General features: G+C 54.4%; 6 protein-coding genes across 6 annotated transcripts; 4 read left to right on the top strand and 2 right to left on the bottom strand.

Annotated features, from left to right (window-relative positions):
• Window positions 1–1,222: 1,222 nt before the first annotated feature.
• Window positions 1,223–5,468, top strand: CCMA1212_009532 (Xanthine dehydrogenase; the record flags this gene model as incomplete). The annotated part of the gene is made up of 3 exons (XM_073706612.1): window positions 1,223–1,407; window positions 1,488–3,686; window positions 3,746–5,468. 3 exons carry the CDS (start codon window positions 1,223–1,225, stop codon window positions 5,466–5,468), a joined length of 4,107 nt encoding a protein of 1,368 aa, XP_073554945.1.
• A 2,395-nt stretch (window positions 5,469–7,863) lies between these two features.
• On the top strand, window positions 7,864–10,512 carry CCMA1212_009531 (Regulator of drug sensitivity 2; the record flags this gene model as incomplete). Its single annotated transcript, XM_073706611.1, has 5 exons — window positions 7,864–8,118; window positions 8,851–9,187; window positions 9,337–10,094; window positions 10,166–10,362; window positions 10,461–10,512. The coding sequence occupies 5 exons, from the start codon at window positions 7,864–7,866 to the stop codon at window positions 10,510–10,512; spliced, it is 1,599 nt and encodes a 532-aa protein (XP_073554946.1).
• An 817-nt stretch (window positions 10,513–11,329) lies between these two features.
• CCMA1212_009530 (Sporulation-specific protein 22) lies at window positions 11,330–14,672 on the top strand (the record flags this gene model as incomplete). Its single annotated transcript, XM_073706610.1, has 7 exons — window positions 11,330–11,412; window positions 11,476–12,008; window positions 12,071–12,829; window positions 12,886–13,456; window positions 13,524–14,090; window positions 14,162–14,337; window positions 14,448–14,672. Exons 1-7 carry the CDS (start codon window positions 11,355–11,357, stop codon window positions 14,670–14,672), a joined length of 2,889 nt encoding a protein of 962 aa, XP_073554947.1. The 5' UTR covers window positions 11,330–11,354.
• Window positions 14,673–15,629: 957 nt separating this feature from the next.
• CCMA1212_009529 (uncharacterized protein) lies at window positions 15,630–18,095 on the bottom strand (the record flags this gene model as incomplete). The annotated part of the gene is made up of 1 exon (XM_073706609.1): window positions 15,630–18,095. The coding sequence occupies one exon, from the start codon at window positions 18,093–18,095 to the stop codon at window positions 15,630–15,632; it is 2,466 nt and encodes an 821-aa protein (XP_073554865.1).
• A 550-nt stretch (window positions 18,096–18,645) lies between these two features.
• On the top strand, window positions 18,646–18,834 carry CCMA1212_009528 (uncharacterized protein; the record flags this gene model as incomplete). The annotated part of the gene is made up of 1 exon (XM_073706608.1): window positions 18,646–18,834. One exon carries the CDS (start codon window positions 18,646–18,648, stop codon window positions 18,832–18,834), a length of 189 nt encoding a protein of 62 aa, XP_073554864.1.
• A 2,686-nt stretch (window positions 18,835–21,520) lies between these two features.
• CCMA1212_009527 (uncharacterized protein) lies at window positions 21,521–21,817 on the bottom strand (the record flags this gene model as incomplete). Its single annotated transcript, XM_073706607.1, has 1 exon — window positions 21,521–21,817. One exon carries the CDS (start codon window positions 21,815–21,817, stop codon window positions 21,521–21,523), a length of 297 nt encoding a protein of 98 aa, XP_073554871.1.
• Window positions 21,818–25,499: the final 3,682 nt, after the last annotated feature.

The raw sequence follows: 25,499 nt of genomic DNA, 5'->3' as shown, positions 1-25,499 counted from the left end.
CTCTGATCAAAGTCCCTTTATCAGTGCCCTTTTTTTTTTTTCGCCAGCTGTGGAACTTGCCGATGGGTGGAGCGGCATCTCAGAGGCGGAGCCGGCCGAAGCGTCGGTTTTTTTCTTTAATACCCCGGCGGGGTTGAAGAGGGGTGAAGGGCGATCGATTGATGGGATAAGTAATGATGGGGAGGTGATTGGAGAATGAGATCCGGACGTGTTTGATTGCCTGTTTGGTGTGTTCTGCTTGAGGTTGTTGAAGGGGGCTTATCTATCTGGTGTTTGCATGTGCCTTGCCTTGTGAGGCTTCTACGACCGACTGAGAGCAGTACAGGTAATTACTTGCTCAGATACTCGAACTTGTGATTTGCCTGTTCTATTATTATTATGGTTTCTTACACACCCACTGAAAGTAAGCTTATATGTCTCTTGTCTCGTAGGCGACGACTCCTTTCACCGGCATCTTCAACCCGCACCGACAGAAAGCCAATAGCAGCGCAGACAATGCAGACCGGCTCACTTGTGACTTCAGCTTGTACAGCAAAGGATGGCGTCGGCTTAACAGGAGAGGACGGAAACCCGACTTCCGCCACGTGCCCGAACAGTAAAGTCGCAGGTAAGGCAGTACTTCGTAAACAAAGTATCTCGAATCAGTGTCCCGTTTGCTGTCACACAATGTTTCGGCTCGTTGGCAGGTTTATGTACAGTAGTGGCAGCATCGGACTTCAACTCTGCCTTATCTCTGCCTGTTAGGGCAGATGCAGACTTGACGGGTAGGCGATACCCGCTCGGCTAGTGCATGGATACTGCGGAGAGGAGGTAGACGATACGGGCAGCCGTTGGGCAGCTCTACCTTACTGTAAACCCGGGGCACGCAGGAGGCGATATCGCGGTACGGGCCAGCAGGTACCTCCGCCTTCTGCCAGCAACTGAACTTAAATGCCGTGTCGCCACTTGACCTCTAAACATTGCATTACCTAGAACTGCCTTGGGCATACATACATGCTTTGACTTGTGATACCTTGATACCTTTCATGTTGTTTCATCAACTTCATCTTCAAGAGATGCTCATGGCGATCTGAGTTACATCCGTTTTCTGCGTATCGAACGAAATCACGTTGCCTGTTTCTCATTCCAGCCTACTTTCTTCTCCCTCTTTCACGCCCTGTCATGACCTAGCCTTCGTCTTCATCATCCTCATCTTCGTTTCGCTTCTTACACCCGCTTCGTCATGGCGCCTATTGCCATCTCGCCCGAGCGGGACGGCCAGTTGGACTCGCTGGCGTCTCTGACTGCCAAGTTTGACGACACTCTCCGATTCTATCTCAACGGAACCAAGGTCGTTCTCGACGAGATTGATCCCGAGATCACAGTGCTCGAGTACCTGAGAGGCATTGGACTGACCGGGACAAAACTGTATGAAACTCGTTCATTTGGCTCTCTGCTCTCACTACTGCCTACGCTTTTCTCCTCTCAAACTGACACTCACCAAACAGCGGCTGTGGCGAAGGTGGATGCGGCGCCTGCACCATCGTTGTAAGCCAGTTCAACCCTACGACGAAGCAAATCTACCACGCCAGCGTCAATGCCTGCCTGGCGCCTCTTGTGAGTCTCGACGGCAAGCATGTCATCACCATTGAGGGAATCGGCAACACAAAGAGGCCCCATCCCACGCAGGAACGGGTGGCAAAGTCCCACGGAAGCCAGTGCGGTTTCTGTACGCCCGGCATCGTCATGAGCCTGTATGCCCTGCTGCGGAACAACGCAACCCCCACGACGGATGAGGTGGAAGAGGCCTTTGACGGCAACTTGTGTCGATGCACGGGGTACAGGTCCATCCTCGATGCAGCCCACACCTTTAGCAAGGAGAATTCATGTGGCAAGGCCAAGACCAACGGTGGCGGCGGGGGCTGCTGTATGGAGAACGGGAATGGCAAGCCCGAGGGGGGATGCTGCATGGACAAGATGAACAATGACCAGCCCATCAAGCGGTTCACTCCCCCGGGGTTTATCGAGTACAACCCCGATACCGAGCTCATCTTCCCTCCTGCTCTGAAGAAGCACGAATTACGACCTCTCGCCTTCGGCAACAAGCGGAAGAAGTGGTTCCGGCCCGTCACCCTGGATCAGCTCCTTCAGATCAAGAGTGTATATCCCGCGGCCAAGATTATCGGCGGAAGCACAGAGACTCAGATCGAGATCAAGTTCAAATCGCTGCAGTACCCCGTGTCCGTCTACGTCGGGGACATTGCCGAGCTGCGGCAGTACGAGTTCAAGGACGACCACCTCGAAATCGGGGGCAACGTGACCCTGACGGACTTTGAGCACATCTGTGAGGAGGCCATCAAGCGCTACGGCCACGAAAGGTCACAAGTGTTCAAGGGCATCCTCAAGCAGTTGAAGTACTTTGCTGGTAGGCAGATCAGGAACGTGGGAACTCCTGCCGGAAACCTGGTGACCGCATCGCCCATCTCCGATCTGAATCCTGCCCTGTGGGGTGCCAACGCAGTTTTGGTGGCCAAGTCTGCGGCTCGGGAAACAGAGATCCCCCTATCACAGTTCTTCACGGGTTATCGAAGGACGGCCCTTGCCCAAGATGCCATCATTGCGTCGCTCAGGATTCCCCTTACCGCGGCCAAGGGGGAATTCTATCGAGCGTATAAGCAGGCGAAGCGAAAGGACGACGACATTGCCATCGTGACTGCGGCACTGAGGGTAAAACTCGACGATGACGGCGTCGTTACGGACTGCAACCTCATCTATGGCGGTATGGCGGCCATGACTGTCTCGGCAAAGACAGCAGCAGAGTACCTGGTTGGGAAGCGCTTCGCCGAATTGGAGACTCTCGAAGGAACCATGAGCGCACTCGGAAATGATTTTGACCTCCAGTTCAGCGTTCCCGGTGGCATGGCATCTTACCGGAAAGCGCTAGCTCTCGGCTTCTTCTACCGCTTCTATCACGACGTCCTCGCTATCCTCAATGGCCAGAGCGAGCACGTTGACCAGGACGCCGTTGATGAAATCGAGCGGGCCATCTCGGCTGGCCAGACCGATCCGCACACGGCAGCCGCCTACGAAAAGGAGGTGACTGGCAAGTCGAATCCTCATGTTGCTGCACTGAAGCAAACCACCGGTGAGGCCCAGTACACGGATGATATCCCTCCCCTGAGGAACGAGCTGTATGGATGCTGGGTGCTGTCCACCAGGGCACATGCAAAGATCAAGTCGATTGACTATTCGGCGGCGCTCGATATGCCCGGCGTGGTGGACTATGTTGATAGGCAAGATGTGTCCTCTGATGCCGCCAACCGGTTTGGACCACCAAACTTTGACGAGCTGTTCTTCGCCGACGGCGAGGTTCTCACAGCCGGCCAGGTCATTGCCATGATCCTGGCTACATCGCCTTCCAAGGCCCAGGAAGCGGCCAAAGCCGTCAAGGTGGAATACGAGGACTTACCCGCAATCCTAACGATTGAGGAGGCCATCCAGCAAGACAGCTACCACCCGTGCTACCGCGAGATCAAGACGGGAGATGTTGAGGAAGCCTTCAAAAACAGTGACTATGTCTTCACAGGGACAGCACGGATGGGAGGTCAGGAGCACTTCTACCTCGAGACCAATGCGTGCGTCGTCGTGCCCAGTCCAGAAGACGGAGCAATGGAGATATTCGCCAGTACCCAGAATCCAACCGAAACGTAGGTCAAAACTCCTGTCTCGCTTGATTGTTGCTTTAGCTGACCTTACTCCTCTATAGGCAAACATTTGCTGCTCGTATCTGCGATGTACCAGCCAACAAGGTCGTCGTCCGTGTCAAGAGACTTGGTGGTGGCTTTGGCGGCAAAGAGACCCGGTCCATTGTCCTCACCGCGTCCGTAGCTTTGGCCGCGAAGAAGACGAAGAGGCCAGTCCGCTGCATGTTGACACGCGAGGAAGACATGGTCACCATGGGCCAAAGGCATCCCTTCCTCGGAAAGTACAAGGTCGGCTTCAACAAAGACGGCAAGATCCAGGCCCTGGATGTCGACCTGTTCAACAACGCGGGCTGGACCTTTGACCTCAGCGCGGCGGTCCTCGAGCGAGCAGCCACGCACGTCGACGGCTGCTATCGTATTCCCAACACTTGGGTTCGCGGCCGCGTATGCAAGACCAACACCGTCTCGAACACGGCGTTCCGTGGCTTCGGCGGCCCTCAGGGCATGTTCATTATCGAAACGTGCATGGAGGAGGCCGCGGATCGGTTGGGCATCCCCATCGAGAAGCTGCGCGAAATCAACTTTTACAAACCCCTCGAGTTGACACACTTCAACCAGCCTGTCACGGATTGGCATGTTCCGCTCATGTACAAGCAAGTGCAGGAAGAGAGCAACTATCATGAGCGCAAGGCTGCGGTTGATCGGTTCAACGAGACTCACAGGTGGCGCAAGAGAGGAATCGCCCTGATTCCGACCAAGTTTGGCATCTCGTTCACGGCCCTCTTCCTCAACCAGGCGGGAGCTCTGGTACACATCTACCACGATGGTTCCATCCTGGTAGCCCATGGAGGTACGGAAATGGGCCAGGGACTGCACACCAAGATGACGCAGATCGCCGCGCAAGCTCTCCAGGTGCCCCTGGACAATGTCTTCATTTCTGAGACTGCCACCAACACAGTCGCCAACACCTCATCGACAGCAGCGTCAGCGTCTTCGGATCTGAACGGATACGCCATCTTCAATGCCTGCCAACAGCTCAATGAGCGACTGGCGCCCTACCGAGAGAAGCTTGGCCCGGAGGCAACGATGAAGGATCTGGCGCACGCCGCCTATTTCGATCGTGTCAACCTGTCGGCGCAGGGCTTCTACAAGACCCCCGAGATTGGCTATACATGGGGCGAGAACAAGGGCAAGATGTACTTTTACTTTACCCAGGGAGTTGCGGCTGCGGAGGTTGAAGTCGATGTCCTTACCGGCTCGTCGACCTGCCTCCGAGCAGACATCAAGATGGATATTGGCCAATCCATCAACCCGGCCATTGACTATGGCCAGATCCAAGGGGCATTTATGCAGGGACTGGGGCTCTTCACCATGGAAGAGTCGCTCTGGCTACGAAACGGCGCCATGGCAGGCAACCTGTTCACGCGCGGCCCCGGCGCATACAAGATCCCCGGCTTCCGCGATATCCCCCAGAAGTTCAACGTGACGCTCCTCAAGGACGTTGAGTGGAAGGACCTGCGGACGATCCAGCGCAGCAGAGGCGTCGGCGAGCCGCCGCTGTTCATGGGCAGCTCCGTCTTCTTCGCCATCCGGCACGCGCTCAAGGCGGCGCGGAAGGACGCAGGCGTAGAGGCGACGGTGGGGGAGAATGACAGCGAGGGGCTGCTGAGGCTGGAAAGTCCGGCGACGCCTGAGAGGATCAGGTTGATGTGCGAGGATGAGATTATGAGGAAGGCGAGGGTGGTTCCGAAGGAGGACGAGAAGGGCTTCTTTGTGGCTATATGAGGTTGGATGACTTGTATGACTGTGAATTTCCTTGTTGGCTGTGTATTGAGCCAGTTCATGCATGTTGTTTAGTAGGAAGTTGAACGGCATTGCGGATTCTTTCCATTTGATATCATCTCGTCTCATCCCGTCTCATCTGTGCCTCATCGCCTTGTGCAGCGCAACCCTAATATGCATACACTTTCTCATTCAACGTAGCTTGGCCCTTTCGTCACCTCATCCTTTTCATCCATTCCATGTAAACCACAGGTACCTTACTTGGAGTACATGTAGTTCACCCCAGCCAAAAGTGTCATCCGGCAACCCGTTCCGATATTCTCCGCACGCCCTCAGACACATTAGGTAATACCGGCGACCGGTAACCGCAAGCGCCCCCAAAAGATTGTCCCAATCCCGTATTCTTCCGGTACATGTACTATTGCGTGCAACAACCACCTTGGAGGGATTGCTGCGGCAGCGGTCTTCTAGGCGCCGAGCCGGGATTCTTGTCCTTGTATGTCCATTCAAGCTTTCTACCGTAGGCTTCTCATGAGGAATGGCAAGGGAAAGGAGGGAAAGTGAAAAGGGAAAGTATGGGAAGGGAAAGTGAAAGGGCGCTGGATCGGGAGGAATGAAGGTTGTTTCGATTGTGGAATGACGAAGTGTGTTCCACGCGGGAATGGTTCCTTGTTACTGACTTACATGACCACGGGGAGATGTTCTAATTTTTTTCTTTTTTTTTTTTTGGTGTGTTTTCTTTGGCCTGTAAAGATCCTGTAGTTCCCGAGGTTGTCCTGCAGGTCGGGATCTGGGGCAGCCCCTTGAATGGCATCCCTTGATCCGTGATTCTCGTGCTCAGGCGCATTCTTCTAGTACTAGATCTTTGAGACGAAAAAGAGGCTGGGCTTGGCCACAATTCCCAGGCACGTGGACAAGGCAAATCTTTTTTTAGGTCGTTTATGGGCTAATAAAATGAGACGTACAGGATTCAAGTCACTGCACTGTGAAGGCGGAAAAGAAAGATGGCGTTTTGTTGTTGTCTGTTGGTTCATTGCGGTGGCATATTAGTGGAAGAGAAGTCCGTCTGGTCACTGGGTCCAGTGAGGATGCGGACGGGAGAATTACCAGAACTACCTTATCCTTATTCTTGGTTCATACGGGTAGAGAGAACTTGACTGGCTTCCAACTGTTCGGTTTCCTAGTCTGGTCTGGTGTTATGTGTGTGTGAGTGTGTGCGTGCGTGTTCTTGCATCCAATGTTGATGTTGTTGCGTGTGCCCTGCGAATGGGCGGTTCGTGTTGGGCGACATTAACAGCCCCCCAGCCGCCACCCCCTCCATCTCGCGCCGCTAAAGGGCATCCCGCTTGCCCGCACAGCAGCTCCGGGACCGCTAAAGGAGGTGCAGCGGTCCACTGAATCCTTCCCTGGCGCAGGTACCTGCTAGTTGGACGATGACGCTGGAAGGGAAGCGCTAGCGCTGGCCCGCCAAGGCGAAAGAAAAGGCGCTGGTGCTCTTCGGCCCAACTGTAAGTAGCTGCTGGGGGCCACCCACAAGCAGCGTCCCCCCCCCCCCCCCCAGCTGAACCGAAACCGTACGGCCGGGGTTCCGTTCCATCAAAACCGCAGCAGCGCTTTTCCTGCGGATGGCCGCGTTTCTGCCCTCGTGCTCACCTCGATCCTCGCCTTGCCGGCCAGCCTCTGCCTCTGCGATCCATTCCTGCCTGCCGAAGCCCGCGCCGGGCTCTGCTGCCGCCTCTGCAAGCGATCAAGAGAACTGAACTCGACGAAGAAAGCCGCTCGGGAGATCGGGCCCTGAAAGGAAAGATTTCGAGGAGACCTCACACGACCACTTTTCTGGGATTTGCGGTTGCCTGCGCTGCTGTTTCTGCTGCTGGAAGGGAGAAAAGGAAAGCAAAAAGAAGAAGAAACGGAAAAGACATTCAAAGAAGACACACGGCGGCTGTGCTGTGCTTTTTCGTGGGAAGAAACAGAGAGGGCTGCACAGCTTTTTCGCTACTGGGGGAGGGGCATATGCTGGTTGCGCCATCGGGAAACGAGACGAAGCCTGAAGCGAAGCCGGGGAGCTGGGACGTTCGATGATCTGCAATCTGGCCATTTGCGTAACCCTTCCCCGAGGCAGGTAGATCCAATGGGAGGCCGAGCAATCGGGTGATGAGAGACTAGAGAGAAGAGATGACGACGGCGAAGAAGAAGAAGAAGAAGAAGGGAAAGTGGAAGACGAGACACGGAGAAACAAGCAGGAAACAAAACGAAGAGCCACCCAAGGGCACACGGACAAGGACGAGGATAGGGACGGGAAAGGCTCTATTCTTCAAGAAGCGAAAGGAAGAAAGACAGCCCATCCTTGGAGGTGGACAATCAGGGGGGGGTCGGTCTGAGCGAGCACAGCAGCAATATGAGCGAGCGGAAGGCTGCTACCGGTGCGACTGCAACTACCACCAATATCACCACTACCAACCCCGCTACCACCACCACGGCGCCGGGTCCAATGGATGCCAAGGGGAGCAAAGTGGTGGACCGGAGCAAGCTGGCGGGCAAAGGCGATGCGGCCGAGCGAGAAAGGGACCGTCAAGCCCGAGGCATAAGCACCGGCGCTGCGGCTGCGGCTGCGACGGGAGGAGTCACGAAGAACCCTAAGAAGAGACGCAAGGTTAACCATGGTACGCAGAACTTGCTTGAAAACACCCTTCCCCCTCCCCCCCCCGGTCGTGTTCCCGTACCTCACTCGCGGGCACAACTCACCCAGGAGAGAGGGAATGGCTCTGAGCACAATGGCTGCAGGCTGTTGGTTTGTCCTCTGCCGTCCCTCACTTCCTCCAACTGTTCATCCAAAGCATACACCCCCTCCTTCTTCTCCCCATTTTGCTCAGATTTCCACTACCAACTGCTAGCCAGTGACTCTTGGCACCGCAAGTGTCGAGCGTGTGCAGAAAAAGTATGCAGCATGGACTAACGAATAGCTGCGTGTCTCGCCCTCCGCCGCTGCAGCGTGCGTGTACTGTCGCAGATCTGTAAGTCTGGCCCGCTTTAGAAACAAACATGATCCCGTGATGCCACCCAGAAAGGAGGGGAAAGAAGAGCAAGAGGAAGGGGACGAGGAAGAACTGAAGAAAGAAGAAAACAGAAAACTCTTTCATTGCTTCCACCCCTTGTTTTGTATAAAAAACCAAAAAGACAAAGAATTTGTGGCTGACTGATTCGTTCTCGACTGCGAATAGCACATGACATGCGATCTCGTAAGTACTTGCCTCCCCCCCTTACCGCAGAGCATCTGTTCTGCTTTGGCCTATGCGGCAGCCTCATGGGTGGATGGGTCCAGACCTCTCCCATCGGCCAGCCAGCCTCTCCTCCTCCTTCGTCGTGCTAATAATGCCGTGGACAGGAGCGGCCGTGTACGAGATGCATTAAGCGGAATATTGGCCATCTCTGCCACGATGAGCCCCGCGAGGCAGATCCCAAGAAGAAGACGACCGCCAGCAAAACATCGACCGCATCCGTAGAGGACTCGGACACCATGTCCCAGTCCGATCTGGGCCACGGCTCCATCTCCAGCGCCATGGGGCCGCCGCCGACCTTTGATGGCGCGAGACAGAGGCCAAACTCAGGCCTTGGGGCGGGAGGCGTGCTCGCGCAGGCCAATCCATTGTCCCTTGTGCAACCCGACGCTTCTTCAGGCCTGCAGGCCAACGCGTTGAATAACAATGGTAACGCGAATCAATGTAAGCTGCTGCCGAAAGGAGAAGAAGTGACTCTCTGCGTCACTCCCCTCCAATTCGCTTCCTCCGACTCTGTGCCTACCATCTTTCTCCTATATTTACCCCCCCAAGCGACATCTCCACGATGCTCTGGATGGCTAACGACAGAGTAGTTGCCGGCTTCTCCGACGCTTGGTTGACCGCGCAAAACTACAATGACATGAATACTTATAACCCAAACTATATGATCGGACCCGACGTTACTCATGAGTTCAACCTCCTCAACGATTTCTTGCACAACAGCATCCTAGACGAGGGTGGCGTCGAAGCCCAGCAAAATGCAGCCTTCAACCGGCCGGGAGGACCCTCCGAGATGCTCTCCGGCTATGGCAGCGGCAGCGGCAGCGGCAATGGCTTGCCGGGCGCCTCTGTAGCTGCCGGCCACGCGCCGGGACCCATGCTGCCCCCTCCGAATACGGATAGCAAAGCAGCGGCCCGATCTGACAAAGAAAAGACGCGAGAATACTATCTACAGGCAGCTGATCCTTCTGGAAACGACAACCCGGAAGAGCGCATGTCTCGCGTGCTCAAGGCCAAGTACGATGCCGGCCTGCTCAAGCCTTTCAACTACATCAACGGCTACGCACGGCTGGGCAAGTACTTGGACGGGCACATTGCGTCCACGTCCAAGCAGAAGATCCTGCGGACCATCAACCAGTTCCGGCCCAAGTTCAGAGAAAAGGCACAGGGCCTGACGGACATGCAGCTGGTGTACGTCGAGATGTGGTTCGAGAAGCAGCTGATGGACTACGACCGAGTGTTTGCCAGCATGGCGGTGCCAGCGTGTTGCTGGAGGCGGACGGGCGAGATATTCCGCGGGAACAAGGAGATGGCGGAGCTGATCAATGTGCCGGTGGATCGACTGCGAGACGTGAGTACCATTTCCCTTGCCACACCATTTCAGTTGATTGTATGATGCGCTAACGTGTCTCTTCTGCTCAGGGCAAGATTGCGCTCCACGAGATCTTGACTGAAGAATCCATGGTGCGATACTGGGAGGAGTTTGGCACGATTGCGTTTGATCCGGCGCACGATACGTTGCTGACGGCGTGCTCGCTCAAGAACCCCAGCGACTCGTCGGATCACCCCATTGTCAAGTGCTGCTTCTCCTTTACCATTCGCCGTGATGAGCACAAGCTGTGAGTTATGCCATTCACCTTCATCGGCTCTCTCTCTCTCTCTCTCTTGATCAAACCCCATGAAAGAAGCGGCAAACTGACTTGGTGAAATCTGACAGGCCCGCGTTGATTGTTGGCAACTTTTTGCCGCACGATCCTCCTGTGCAGTGAACCAACTCATTTCAATACCAATCTGCTTCACAGGGTCGCTCTATCGCTTGTTTGTCCCTTTTGCTTTGGGGGAGAAGACGAAGGAGATTTCACGTGGTTATGGGTGCCGAACCGGGTTATATAAAACCAGCGAAAAAAAAAGACAGGGGTTGGGAAAAGGGGCTTGGGGTTATTCTTGGACACGATGGGCGGCGTTAAACTGTGTTGGGTTTCTTCCTTTGCTTGTTGTCTTGTTCTGTCGTGTCTTGCGCTTGTGTGTGATGCTTATTCTTCCGTGTTTTTTTTTTCTACCACCGCCCTTTTTATCCTTCTCGTGTCTGATTCTTCCGCTATAGGAGTGTCTGGATTCCAAGCTGTTGGAACGGAAGTTGCTGCAAGAGATGAGATGAGTGTGTTGATGTGCTGTGTCTTGTGTTTCTCAGTTATCTTCGCTAGAGTTATCAGGTTCAATACCCAATCAGGCATACGATGGTATCTCAGCTGAATAATGACTCCCATTTCTTGATCATGGGGAAGCTTTTCTTAGCAACGTGATATACCAATGTCAAGTATTGCCTGAGGCATGCAGGAGCAGCGCCTGGTACTTGGTACATACTCGGTGTCTTATGAAGAGGTTATTGGGGAAGGCGCGGCAGACACCCGTGCTGGCCTCTTTGAGCAACGACTCGATTTCTTTTCCTCAATCCTCTTCTTCCTTCATCTACGAGGTTGATGCCAGCATCGCTCATGATTGCCCTTGTCTCTTGATTTTGACTCATCTCGTCGTGCAATCTCCCGCTACTTGCCTGAACCGATTTCGCCTTTTCTTTCTCATCAGCCTCCCCCATATCAAGCCTGTCGGAATGGCTCCCGAGGATCTTGCTTCCGCCGGCAGAATCAGAAAGGCCCGGTCGTACATTGGTATCCTACCCAGTCTTTGTAGTATATGCCTAGATATGCTCTCTAACGTCGTCGATGATGCAGACTTCGCAGCTAGTCTTCAGTCAAACCTATCCGGCTCCCTCGACGCCCGAACCATCGATTTACTGCTCGCAGATACCAGCCACCATATCCAGCTCATTCACAATGCAACACAGCTGGGCTCGGCAGGTCCCTTGCCGCAGAAACTAGCCAAGCAGGTTGAGCGACAAGGACGAGACTTGTGGAATCTTTGCATCAGGCTGAGGAGAGAACCCGATGCGTCTGAGCCGACTCAAAAGTCCAAACTACTCATCAAAGCAAGGTCGCTTGCTTTTTACATGCTCGAGCATGGCCGAAGTGCGGGCAGAGTCAAGAAGGATGAGGGGACCGAGGAAATGTACTTGATGAACCTGGCCTTGGCCCTCGGCAAGCTTTGTGTGAGAGACGCAGACTTGGATTCGGCGAGGATGGCGCTGCAGAAGGCTGCGCAGTTGATGGAAAGGCTAAAGGCGATGCCTCCTGGGACTTCGGACTCCGGTGATCAAAAGGGACGGACAAGGCTTGACGCTGAATACTTGGCGATGAGAACGGCTTTGGTAAGTTGTCATTCACGAACCTGTCGAGCCAACGACCAGCGTTATTCTGACAAGTTGGAGAGTCATGGAAAGAGGATAGGCTTGACGTAGCAGAGCACATGTTTGGCAAGATCGATGCCCTTCGACCAACACTTGATTCCATCTCGGCTGAGATAATAGCTGACACACTGCAACACATTGGGTTCGATCTCGGGTCAAAAGGAGACCATGGAATGGCAGTCAAGTGGCTCAAACGAGCCTACGACATCCTCAATCATCAATCGCTTGATCAGCTCTCAGCCAAGGGACTTGAATTGCGACTCGCCATCTGTCAGGGGCTTGTGCGTGGGCTTCTTGATGTTGGCTCTCAGGCCTGCGTCCAAGAGGCCAACGACCTGGTCGCATACATCGAGTGCGAGATTGGAGACAAACCCCTCGTGCTGCACTGGCGCCTCGAACTGTTACAGAGGGCACCAGAGGAGACTTTTGACGTGGACGCGTATTCCAGTATACTGCACCGCATGGTTCGCTCGTTTGACTACTCTGATGCCTCTCTCTACTTTCTCTTGCATCACATTAGAAACCTGAGAGAAAAGAGCCCGCGGCTGGCCCGCGGGCTATTGGACGAACTTTTGCTACAGCACGTTATCTCGTCAAGGAAGGGTGAATGGATTGGAAAGATTGTCGTTAGGAGGATCTGGATGGTCACCGTTGACCCCATGGATCTAAGTAATGACTCAGAATCGGTTGAACTTTTGACAGATCTTCAGAATTTCTTGGACAAGGTTCATGACGGCCTTTCCGAACCTTTGTCTTCAGATATTGCTGGTGCGGCTCACTCGGTAGGTTTCGACCGCGCTTGGACTGAGAGCATTTCATACTTGTGCTGATTGAACAGAAGGTCATATGGAACCACGTAGACTCGATACTTTTGAGCAAACTCTACAGAGTTGCAGAGGCATGGTGTCTGATTGCCCTACACAGAATATTTTCCAATAGTGGCGAGGCCAACCATGGCAAGTTTGGCAGAAAGCTCATCATCTGTGCTATGGGCTATAATGATACCGAAAAAGCTCGAAGGGTGCTTCATTCCATGCCTGACACTGCCAAGGATCATATTCTCACTAGGTACTTGACGTTCAAAGTATCTCTAGTTGACTGGGACCACGACCTAGGTTGCGAGAGCATCAGACATCTCAGCAAGCTCTCGGACAGTTCACAGGGCCGCGATGTGCTATACGCGTGCATCAGAGAAGCACAACAAGTAGGCGACAAGCTGTGCACTCTGGCAGCTCTACAAGCCATCATTGACAGTTGGAGGTCTGATCAAGCGCCTCCCAGCAACTTGACGTCGATACTGCGCTGCTCAATACGCCTCATACATAAGATAGAAGAAGAGAGTAACAACGCAGATGCAGGGCCTCCAAGCAATACATATGCTGACGACTTGTGTCAATTGTTTGAGAAAGGTACGTGTCTCTGAGTTGGGCGTGTCTGTGGATTGATGTACGGGCGATTGCTAACGTTATGTTCCAGCCGCTGAGCAAGCAAATCAAGAACCCAAAGATGATGATGGGAACACCCTATTCACGATACCCGAAATGCATTGGTTTCGGAAGAACGCATACAATATAGGCGTTGCCAAGTGCGATACATGGGAGCCCCCTCACATCATACGCATCTTCCAAACGTCCCTGGCCTTTTCAGCATGTTATCCCAAAGATCTGCCTTTATCAGAGTTCACCGAGATAGCCCTGATGGCTCTACGCTGCCATTTCGTCATTGCTGCCGCGCTGATATCACTCGCGCGCACAGAGGACAGAGTAGCAGAGCAGCTGCAGTACTATCTCGAAGCAAGGCATCACATCAAGGGCTTTGACACGACCTTGGAGAACAGTTCTGAGGACATCCAGGACGAAAACATAAAAGCTGATTTGATCGCCAAACTGTCGGCATTGTTCGTGTTTGACTTTGAGGCAGCCACTGTGCTCAAAGACTGGGATGGACTCAACGAGGTTGTGCGCAAGGCGAAAATTTGTCGTGACGAAGTCATGTATAAAGCAATGGGGGACTGCATGCTGAGAAGCAGAGCTCCAGGTAAAGGTAAGCCCCCCGAGAAAGCCATGTCCTAAAAACTCTTTGACAGTGATGGAAGTTAAGCGTTGTGCATCTAGCGCTGTTCTCGACCATGCGCCTCATCATCAATGAGGTGTTTGAGCTGGAACAGTTTGATCACGAGAAGCTCGCAAAGTACATTCGGTGCATGTTTCAGGCGATTCTAGGACTGGACGATGCTGCCGCTCTCCAGCTTGTAGATCAAGCTATACAGGTAGCCCGCGAGGGCAAGGGAGTAAGCTCTCCCATCCCCCCTTTCCCCCCTTCATCTACCTATACATAATGCTTCACCCTGAGCTTACTGCAATGAAAGCATGCGCTAATATACTGTGTGTATGCACAAAGTCTGGGACTCAACTACCATCTGCAGAAGTAGAGTGGCTCGTGGCCACGGCTTTCAACCACGCCATTGACTACTATGCTCGTGGAGAGGAAGAGTCGTGCCATCGGTGGGCTCTCAGGGCGATGCATTTGGCGGAATATGTCGGTGATGGGGGGTTGTTGAGGGATACGCTGCAGGACAAGTTTGCAAAGCTGCAGTTTGATGGGTTGAAGGGCGGAGAGGCTTGATGGAGGGGTATTTTTGCATTGTTTTCCTCTTTGAAAGGATGTAGATGAATAGGGGGGTTGCTGTAATAGTTGAGTGTCATGATACCGCATGATGTATGTAGAGCAGTGGAGCTATTTGACGAGTTCATGTTTGTGAAATTCTGTCACTTACTACCGGGGTAGTGCACCCTCCATTCACGCTCAGAACGCATTGGTAGCTGCTTGACAGACGGAGAAAAGGAGTCAAGGATTTCAAGGAGGTAAACAGTAGACATTATCTCGCTAAGCATACAGACCGACCGTTGATCATATAACCCATTACTATATCGTCCAGTGCTCCCAAATGGCCCTCAATAGACTTGCACAACTCGAATCCAAAAGAGAAAAAAAAGAAAAAAGAAAAAAAAAAAAAAGACATCACATGAATGAAAACATCCGACCATAGGTATTAAGTAATTAATTAAGCAGGGAGATGAAAAGAGACACGAGTATAATAGATAAGAGAAATGGAAAAGTAAGAAAAGCAGAAAGGCTGCGGTGGTATCTCCTACTCTTGCGTCCGTAATCGACAGCTTGAATGAAGAAAAAGGCTAGGAAATAACAAAACATGGTATATAACTTCTCCTCCGTGAACCGGGTACAAATGTCAAATCAATCAAGGAGAAAAGCATGGGGTATGTTGTGAGTGCGCTTGGTATCAAAATGCCATCATTCGACCACTTTTTTTTCCCTAATCCAAAGAAACGAGAAATAACAAGAAAATCAAATCAACTTGTGAGAGGGTAACAAGTCCTTAAAGCCCAGGCTGCCCTCTTCAGCCAAGAAGGCTTTGGCAAAGATGATAAAAAACAGAAAAGGCAATGGAAATAGCAAAGAGAGTGAGGGTGAAGGGACCCTCGCGTAATGTCATCCCAGAATTCGTGTATCATTTCCGAGTCTTTAAACATCCCTCTATCCTCGTCGTTATCGTCGTCATCGTTATATGATATTGGCAATGCTCAGTCTATCTCTACCAGCGGGACTAGCAGCAGGTCGGGACGGTTCATTGCCGTACTTGGGAACTTCTGACGTGTAACGAGGCGCATCGGAGAGTCGCTGAATGCTTGGCATGCCCGGAGTCGGCGATTCCCGCTTCACCTGCGGCGGAGGGAGAGTCGTCCAGTTGCTCGTGGCATGAGTCGTCCCAAGCCCTCGAACTGCTGCTTCCAGCTGAGACCACCCACCCCATTCTCTGCGCTCGTCCTCGCTTAGGCCGGTTCTCATCGCTGCGCTGAAGAGCGCATGCCCGAGTCCACCAGAAGGAACGGGGCCATCGACCTTGGGCGGCATGTAATGATCGTGGCCTTCATTCCAGACCCAGGATCTCGATGGGGAGGCATGAAGGTCGGAGGAGACGTAGGCCAAAAGCTCCTCGTCCCTAGCCAACGAAAACATCAGCGTCGAACTCATCGGCGACTGCGGACCTGAGTAAGCATGAGGCGACGCAGTCCTTGCTAGGCGGCTCGAGTATTCGGCTCGCTTGACACTCAAAGTAGAAGTGAAGAAGGCAAGATATCTCCCGCAGGCAGTGGCTATGTCGCGTCTCGCATCTATAGCCGCCAGAGCGCGGATGCAGGTGATGGCGTAATCCCAGTTCTCGGTGAACAGCAGGAACAGAGCAGAGCGGAAGATGTGGGCCGTCAACAGAGAGGTTGCACCATCAGCTGGGGAGTCTGTCCGGTTCAGCAACGAGGCCGTCTCCATGGCAATCTGCATACAGCTGTCAATGGCGCGTAGCCGCGTTTCCCCGTCACAGCTGGGGTTCAGGTTATGGCGGTGGAGAAGTAGTCGCGCATGGAATAGATAAGTCAGGGGTGCCAGGAAGTGAGGCGCCAAAGCCACGGTGCTCAAGGGATCACAGGCCGGGGGGAAGGTGTGAAGGCACTTCTTGAAGTGAGTATCGAAGTTGGCGAGCTGCGCTGGCGGAATCGTAGGAGCCTCCATCGTCTTCACAATGGACGTGTAAGACCTGACGACGTGGATGACAGCCAAGAGGGAGTGAGTCAGCGGCTCGGCTCCGCCAGGGACTCTCATCCCGTCGTCTCGAATGTACTGGTCGTCCACGGCCGCAGGCAGCGCAACGCTGCAGTCAGCATCGTCAATGAGAAACGGGTGGCCCATCTCGGTGGCCATGACCCTGTCAAGGATATAGATCGCCCACCAGGTCCGGCGGCGCATTTCGCCCTCAATGACGGGCCAAGTTTCCGTGTCGATGTAGAGGCCCAGGTCCTGGCCGACATGCACTGCATTGCCCAGCCAATTCCATGCGGCTGACTTCAGGTTCATCTCGTTCAGGCAGATGGTGATGAGAACCAAAGCCCTTGCGTCGTCGAGAGTGTGGTGGTTACACCAGGGATCCATGGCTTTCCGCGCCGAGTCCAAAAGTTCAGCTGGCCGAAAGTAGCTGGCGGCGGTTGCTGGGATCTCGACAGTGAACAAGCTGCCGGTCGCCAACACAGCGAAGAACAGACACAAGAACGCCGGCGGCATGCGGGGCTGGCTTGTCCGGTACAGATCCTCGACCATGGATTTGAATGTCGGTAAGTGAATGATGGGAAACATTGTGTGCGCGGAAGTATAATAAGTGTTGAGTAACTGGTCAGCCACCTGACGAGGGGGCAGATCGGGGGCGGGTGTGTCAAAGACTGCCGGTGCCGACGGCCGGTACTGCGCTGGAGGCTTGAAAACGCCCTTTGAGACGCTTCGGAGGTTTGCCCTTGCTTGGGCGAGGTTGGGGACCGGTTGCTGTCTCTTGCGCGGTCTGCTCTCGGCCTCGATAGGGGGTGGTAGATGAGACGTCGGCCGGTCTCTGGGCTCGACATCTATGTCCATTGCTCCGCCCTTCTCCTGGAGCATTCGGCGCAGGTTGCTGTTGTCTCGTTTAACCTTTTCGATCTGCTTCTCGAGATCCTGCACCTGCTTAATGGAAGACATCCTTCGATTCGTTTCCTTGGTGAACTGGCACTTGACATTTCGACTAGAACATTCGGAGCAGCTCGTCGTCTCCGTAGCATCGCACTTGACCTTCCTCTCCCGGCATGCATCGCAGCTGGGATCTTTCCGCCTCTGGCGGTAGGCCCTCTTCTGTCCTTGAGCGCCGGGAGTTCCCGATAGCTGAGAGCTCCCGGGGCCTTGGCTGCTCACCAGAGAGTCGGTAGAAGCGACAGACTCGCGGCCCATGATGGACGTCGGCGCCATGGCCGTATAAGGCGGGAAGCCCTGGTTCACAGGGGGCAAAGAAGTCATGCCCACTGTCGGGTTTGGTCTCGCCGCCGCATTCAACATGCTTCCAAGGTACCGCGACGTAGGCCGTGGCGACGTTGCGGACGAGACAGATGACGAGTCGTAAGACCTGGTGGAGGGATTGGGGGATCGCGGATACGGGTTGTGCGACGTTTCTGCCATGGTTGCTGCGTATTGGGCCGAGTGCAGTAATCGCCAGCTGGCAGCACTCAGCCGATGCGTCGTCGTCGATTCACCGATGCAGAGTCAAGCTGGGGCTGTGGTAGGCAGGCAGTTGAGCGACCCAACCGATCGGAGCCTCGGCACCAACGGGAAAGGCTCGCGGCTTGGGGGTGTGTGCCGCCTCAGAAGGAATCTGTATTACGCCAAGGTTGGACGCCTTCCAGAACCCAAAAGAACTGCTCTACCAGTTGCGCCGAGTTGTTTCTCCGGAAGGGAGGGAGGGGGCCCTTGTGGGATGGATTCTAGATAGAGGGGAGGAGCAAGAGATGGAAAGGCTGGCGGGGAACGAAGGGGAAGAGTGAAAGCAGATAGGTAGGCTAGCCCAAAGGACAAGCAGCTACTTTTGTGCAAAAAAAGCCAACAACGCCTGCGCTATGAGCAAATCTGCACGAATACTGCTGCTTGGTCAGGCCTGGTCTCGTGTCGTGTCGTGGTGCGGGAGCGCCGAATCAAATCTATATCCAGGTTCAGTTGCGGTGCCGCAGTTGAGATGGCCAGCTCGGAAAACCCACGGCAGCCCTCCGGTTTCGTCTGCCGGTTCGTGACGCTGTCGTCGCTAGGATCGCAAGCCGGCATCTGGCATGTGCCAATTGGGGTCACGATGGCGATGACGCGGTCTGCGCTTCAGCAGGTGAAACAGGCGGCCCTGGGCCGAGCGCTGCAGTCCAGAAAGCGGTAAAGCGGCTCACCCTGAGTTGACGATGGACACAAGGCGCGAACGGCGCAGGATGAGGCGAGGCGGCGAGAGGAAACGGGTCTCTGTAGATTCGGCCGCTGCTGGCGAGGCAAAAAGAAAAGAAAGCCCACGTCTGCGACTGCGACTGCGACTGCGACCGTGGCTGTGATTGCCGAGATGCAAGCAATGAATGCCGCGCGAGGGGAAGAGAAGCAGGACAGATCAGGTCGGGCTCGCGGCTGGTATGGACGGGCAAGGCAAGTACAAGTAGGAGCGGCAGCCGCAAGACAAGACAAGGTGGAGGGGTGTGAAGGAGCGACTCGACGCAGGCGAGGCCAGGCCAGGCCAGGCCAGGTCAGGTATACTTGTAATCTGGATGATATCGGCCCCGAGCGGGCGGCGGCAGCCATGTGCTCTGTACAAGTGCGAGCATCAGTCAGTCAATGTGCTCATCCGTCATCCGCCGTCGCTCTCCGCCCATTCAATCCGATTCGGAAATATATCTGGACTGGCAGACGTGGGGCTGGTAAGGCCACACCCTTTGCATGGCATGGCAACGGGCCCGGCTAGGGCAAGTCGAGATCAACCACAGCCCGCTAATTGACTGTGTTTCGAGCAGCAGCTGGGGCAGGCCGTAAGGTAGTACCGGCTAGCTGCTACAGGTGCAATGGAGGGAGCCTCGCATTGACTCCAGGGACGGCAGCCCCCCCGGTCGTGATCAATCGGGCCTGCTGCCGGGTCGCTCCCAGGTCATATGTCATGCCGCGCCGCGAACCACACGAGTCTTGGTGCTCTTCTTTTCCCAAGAGCTTGACCTCTGGCTTGCCGGTCCCTTGCCTGACATCTGCTCTGTTCTGCGAACATGCTCTTTTCCTTTGTGCTGCTGTTGAAGAGGCCCGGATTGCAAATCCAGGTACCAAGTCATATATGACAGCACTACTCCGAATTTCCAGTGAGCACCCGGTAGAAGGCTGGCCTGCAGCACACAAAAACTAAGTAGCCCTACTTTCCCCCCTCGTAGCCACTGAGCTCTGCTCGGTAAAGCAGCAAAAGGGAAAAAAGGAGGCGTAATAGAAGATGAGGAGCACCGATAAATAAGACGCGGCTTGTTCACAGCGTCTGGACTGTGGACTGGATGTCATTACCTTGAGAGGTCAAAGCAACCCTGACCCCTCCCCCCGGCTATCCAGGTAGGTGGTGGGCGAACCGAGTCTGTATCGTATAACAACGTCCTGGAATCACTGACAAGCGGCGAGTCCGATCCGACGAACCACTCACATCACTCGCGACGATGGAGGCTGTATCCTGCAATATAATCCGGCGGCGTCGAAGTGAAAGCCCTCCACCACACACGCCTGCGTGCACTCCATACAAAGTACCACGCATCACACCTCTTCAGAGGATGCGCTCCGCAGCAAGTTGAAGCGAGTCGAAGCCCCAATCCTGCCAAGCCTCATACGGCATGTGGCTCCCTCTGGGGCCGAAGCCGCCTAATTCGGGACATGATGTGCACCGGTGCTCCGTAGACAGGGGATGGTAAGCTTTTTAGCCATTTCCTTTCTTCGATGCCGACTGGCTACCCCCGTCTCCAGACAAGATTTGCTCCTCCAAGCATGGCAGCACTAGTAGCATCCGGCTACTGCTCTGTGTCTGGGACGGGGCACACCGCATATCCACACGCGCTTGTCCAGACACTGTGCCGGATGCTTGTTCGGCGGGCAATCATGTCGCTTGCATGCCGCGTGGCCCGAATCCCCTCCCAAAAAATCTGATATCTGCTCGCAGACTGCGTGGGTTCGTGCGTCGCATATGGCCCTCAGATAGTCAGTCAGTCAGTAACGGCCATGTTGGGATCTTCGTTCCACCTCCTGGGTTCAAAGCACTGTACCTTGGTATAAGGTCGGTACCGAGTCTTAGTCGAATACTTGAGAAACCAGCCCCCAATCATAGCTGCCATGGATTGTCCTGGTGGCACGATTCATGCTCAGCCCATTCATCTTCCAGTGTAATATGTATCGACGGTGCCTTGAAATCAACGATGGAGGATGTGGAAACAGAGTGCTCTAGTCGGGCATTGGCGTGTCTGCAGCTTGTTCTGGAACATTGGGCACAAAAGGACAGTGCCCGCATGACGAGTTTTGGAGACGATATTCGTACTAGCCTGACAACCCCGCAAAGTAAAGACGGACTCTTCCGTGGTGGTGAGCTGCCACAGAGCCCTCACGCATGCACGCCGAAGTCTTAACCAGCACTCCAACACTCCCAAGAGAAACAAGATCTTCCCCTGTCAAGGCTCGAGCCGGGGCGAGTGGTATGACAAACCCTGAGCTTCCATGGAAGGCAGCATGTACTCGTACAAAGTACAAAGGCCGGGATGTACTTTCGCATTGCAAGTTGAGTCCACAGCAAGGCATCCTCCCTGGTTAAATAGGATGCAAAAGCACACTGTGTGGCTCTGTGCTAACCGTGAGGAGCTCGCTCATGTAGAAAGAACGACGAGAAAGTCGGGGTCCTCGCATGAAATTAGGCTTGCATTTGCACTACTCGCTGGCTCTAATCATCAGGCGCGTGGCGTCAGAAGCGACCAGGTCACCACCGCACTGGCTTGCACTCCACGATTTGCCGCCAGCAGATAGATGGTGGGAGATTCGACACTTGACCGATTCGAGAGCGTCCCCCGAACCGCCGGTTAGGCTCCTCGAGGGAACGATAGGGTAGCAGTAGGAAGCAAGCAAGCCAGAAGAGAGATCGTAGGGCCGGTGCTCATGGGATGACGCAGGCGAATAGGACAGCCCTGTATGTTGCCGTTAGAGCAGGATGGGGCAACCCCCGTCTGGAACAAGCCATGCCAAGCTCTAAAGCTTGTGCGTGTCTGGGCAGAAGCTGGTTGGCTCAAACAAATTGCAGATGCCACACCGCGCGTGGGCGCCAATGGCACGGCTGTATCCGCAGAGGGCGCCGAGAGGTGACGAGTCTTTGGAGCCATTGCTTCATCTTGTGGAGTTAAACATTCGGTTTGGAGCCGAGGGAGCCGCCGGCTGTAGTACGAGTAATGTCGAAAATGCTCCGTGCTACCCAATCATTCGCACTAGTAATCCAGCCTCCATTCCTCCGGGCTTTATCGTCCTCAACACCTCCGGAAAGATGAACAGGGGTGAGCTCCGGCTGTCGGGATCTGATGAAGCAGCCTTCGGAAAACGTATCCCGCAGCACTCGCCGCTTCACGCCGTCCATTTGGTATCATGATCGTCATCTTCTCGCCCTCACTGGCATCCTCGTGCTTGTGTATCTCCATCAAGGGCTGAATAAGGAAGAGCCATTTCCTATTTGCTTTCTCCCTATTTCCCGCGCAAGTGAGTATTAGCCAGCCTGCGAATCTTGAACCGTCGACGCGACCAATACGGTGAAGGAGATGGCGCAGGCCGTTGTGGACAACCCCGCATCGAGCGGCTGCAGATTGGTTTCATGACCTTCTGCATAGCATGCTGTGTAACTTTGGAGCAGTGCCCGAGACCGCCATGTTCTGAGGTGATTACCGGGTGCCGGGTCTTGGTGAACCGACCAAATCGCTCGAATCGCACCCCAGCCATCACTCAGCTGCCTGTGGCGGCTCTGCGGCAATGTTCAACAGAAACGCACAGGCAAACATGAGCGAAACAACGTGTGGCGCAAGTCTAACACGGCCAGAGATTGGGAGTCTCTGGGAAATTGCACAACATTCGCTCCTGTTTCGTGACGCCAGGACAGTTCTGTACCGCACTTCGTACCATGCTTGTAAACGTGCCTCTGTACAACAGCAACGGAGTGCCTGTGAGAGCCGGCTTTGTGGCGATTACCTAGGCCCAGCCAAGGCTAATGAAGGAGCCACAACATGGAGACTTGATGGCGACGAGGGCGGAGAAAGATTAGCATTAAATATACCGCCAGCACCAAGATTGACCCAGCATTCGTTTAGCTCTTTGCGAAGGCGGAGAACAGCAACAGATTGCGGGCTCTTGCGCGGGAGATGCTTCATAGATCAGTGAACATGCCGGTTTCGAACTTACATGCCTGTGAAGATTCGAGTTAAAGGGGTATCTTCTCTCCAAGAATACGCGTATAGCGGCAATACTAGAGATGCTGTGCGAAGCGTTGCATGGAAAGAACAAGCGGGTTGATGATTGACCGAGGGCTTCTGGCTGCGAGCCCGAAAACGTGGTACGCCCGTCAGTGCGGTGCGAGAGTGCGCATCGAGGGCAAGTTGTAATTAGCTCGCATATCCGCTCAGACCTACTCCGTATGGAGTACTCCGTCCAGGCCTCTTTGCGCCAAGGGGCGGCTTGGTACGCATAGTACTCGTATGTAGAGTCGTAATGGTAGTGGGTTCTCATAGTGCGTACTCCGTGTCATTGCTGCAAGTGACACAGTAACCGTCGGGGATATTTGGCGGCTGCGATGAGGATGATGGTGCTCGTAATACTGCGTACTCCGCAAGTACTCCGTAGTACTCGTGGTATCGTAATTGGAACACAAGGTCCGTATCCACAAGGGCAATCCAGGGACTTCAAAGTGGCTGCGAGAATGGCTCCTGGGTAACAGCGCCGAGAGAGGTGCCAGTCAGATATGACAACTGATCAAAATCCAGCCTGTCAAATCAACCACGCGGCAGGAGAAGTCGGGGCCATCTAGCAGCCCCGGTGAGCAACAGACGAGACGGAAGCAAGGGTGGTTGCTGCGCTAGACGCTTACCCTGCATCGAAAACCTAGCAAGATCCCCTGTTACTCATCTGCAACGAAATTCGATTTTCAAGCGAGCAGTTCCTACAAGCAGCTTCACCGTGGCTCCTGAAACGCGTCTGGACCGCGACAACTCGTCGTATGATTCTCCGAAGCCTCACATACGAGCGCTTCCTGTGTGAGTACGTGTGTGTGTTTTATGAGAATAAGTCGGTGTGACAAAACAATGGAGTCGAACAAGTGTGGGCTTCAAGGGTCGATGTGACGATGAGGAAGATACGAAGCAGTTCGCAGCCTGGATTAGTAATTTTGCCTGTGCTGGCAATCCCATTGCATGAGAAGCGAGGTTCTCAGCAAAAGGGAAAGAAGGGGCCACCGTTGAGCAGACGTCATCCCGCTCCAGATCGTGCCTACCCGTCCAACCGTCCTCCGAGAAGGCTCCTTCCGTGGCTCTTTGGAGCTCCTGCTGCCGGACGGACAATGCGCTGGAAGTCGGAGGTAACGTAGATACCCAGGTAGTACTTCGAACTCGTACTTTGGAAGGTGTCGTGCGCATGTATACTCGGGTTGACAGAACCACACGTGGGGGAAGGCGCCGCCTCGTCATGTTTCGGTCAAGCAGAGGCAATCGCGCTGTGTCGGCGACTGCGGCGCTCCTGCCTGGATAGTTTGCCAGGGATCTGCCAGCGACCTCCAACAAACCTTGAAAGACGGGCCCTCCGCCAGTTTTCAAATCCTAACGCAAGCCGAGAGTATTCATGTCATGAGATACGGATGCTCTCTGTTATCTCGCCAAAGAAAAAGCCGCAGGTCAGCGTCGCAAATGGACGGCTGACATCCGCTAACAATCACGTTTGAGCGCTACGACGGACCACAAAGTGCTCGCACGAAGCACTAGCACTGCGCTTGTACATCCGAGTACATGATGCGTTCAACAATGTCAGTTAGTGATCTGCGCAGCTGCAGGCGAATCACCGAGCCCAGGGTTCGACATCAACCAATTCGTATCTCCATCTTTCCTCGCCGACCATTCTGGGCAATTCCCCGGCAACTTGAAAACTTTTGCCCACGAATCAGAAAGTGGCAGCGACATGGCTGTCCTCCGCTACTGTTATCGAGCCAAGATGTTGCAAAGTCTGTCGGTCGGCAGCCCGTGAACTCGGGGTTGAGGGAACGCACCGAGAAGATGGAGAATATCCGATGTCTCTTCACGCCAGTGACATCACTCGTCATCAAGTCCAGAGATTGGTTTCAAGTACAATCATGCCCCGTGGACGACAGGCAACACTGACAGACCTGGTTACCGTTCACGGAGCACCGGGTTACAAGTGGAGGGCTGCCTACTCCGTACTTCGTACCAGAGGTCATGATGGGTTATGCTGGTCCGTGCTCCGTGGGAGATCCTGTCGGTGGGCTCTCCAAAGTTCTCCGTACGAGCACTGGGTCCTGTGGATGAGCAAGATGGGGGCCACGATTCTGCACTCGAACAAGGGCGAAGTGCAAAGCCAAGACGGAAGACTCAAGCGCTGCCGTCTCGCCCCACCGCTGGTACAGCATCTCTATCATTGACTCGAAACGCCGGTCTTGCGGCCTTGCGGCTGAAGGCTGGCCGCAAGGTGACCTCGGGTGGGAAGACGGCTTTTCTTCCAGAACCTTTCGCTTCGACTCGTACCACGAATGCCCTGTCTGTCTGTGATACATCACGTCGCCGCCCGTCTGTTAGTATTGCCTCCAACTCTCCGAGCCGCCGGCGGTTTGGACCCTAGTTCACTACCTGTTTCGTCAGCCTTCCGCCATGCTCCCTGACCCGACAAGCGTGCAGGATGCATGGCGGCCAGCCGAAACTGTTGGCCCAGCACTGGTTAGCGTCCATGATGGCCGACTTGCAGCCTACCGAGGCATTCCGTGAATGGGGAGCAGGTACTTGCATATACTGTCGGCCTGCGAGATGA

This window comes from Trichoderma ghanense (assembly GCF_004382785.1).
Source record: "Trichoderma ghanense strain CCMA-1212 chromosome Unknown scaffold_17, whole genome shotgun sequence".
Classification (NCBI taxonomy): domain Eukaryota; kingdom Fungi; phylum Ascomycota; class Sordariomycetes; order Hypocreales; family Hypocreaceae; genus Trichoderma; species Trichoderma ghanense.
The sequence above is the reverse complement of the archived record's forward strand: the minus strand, read 5'-3'. Positions and strand labels throughout refer to the sequence as shown.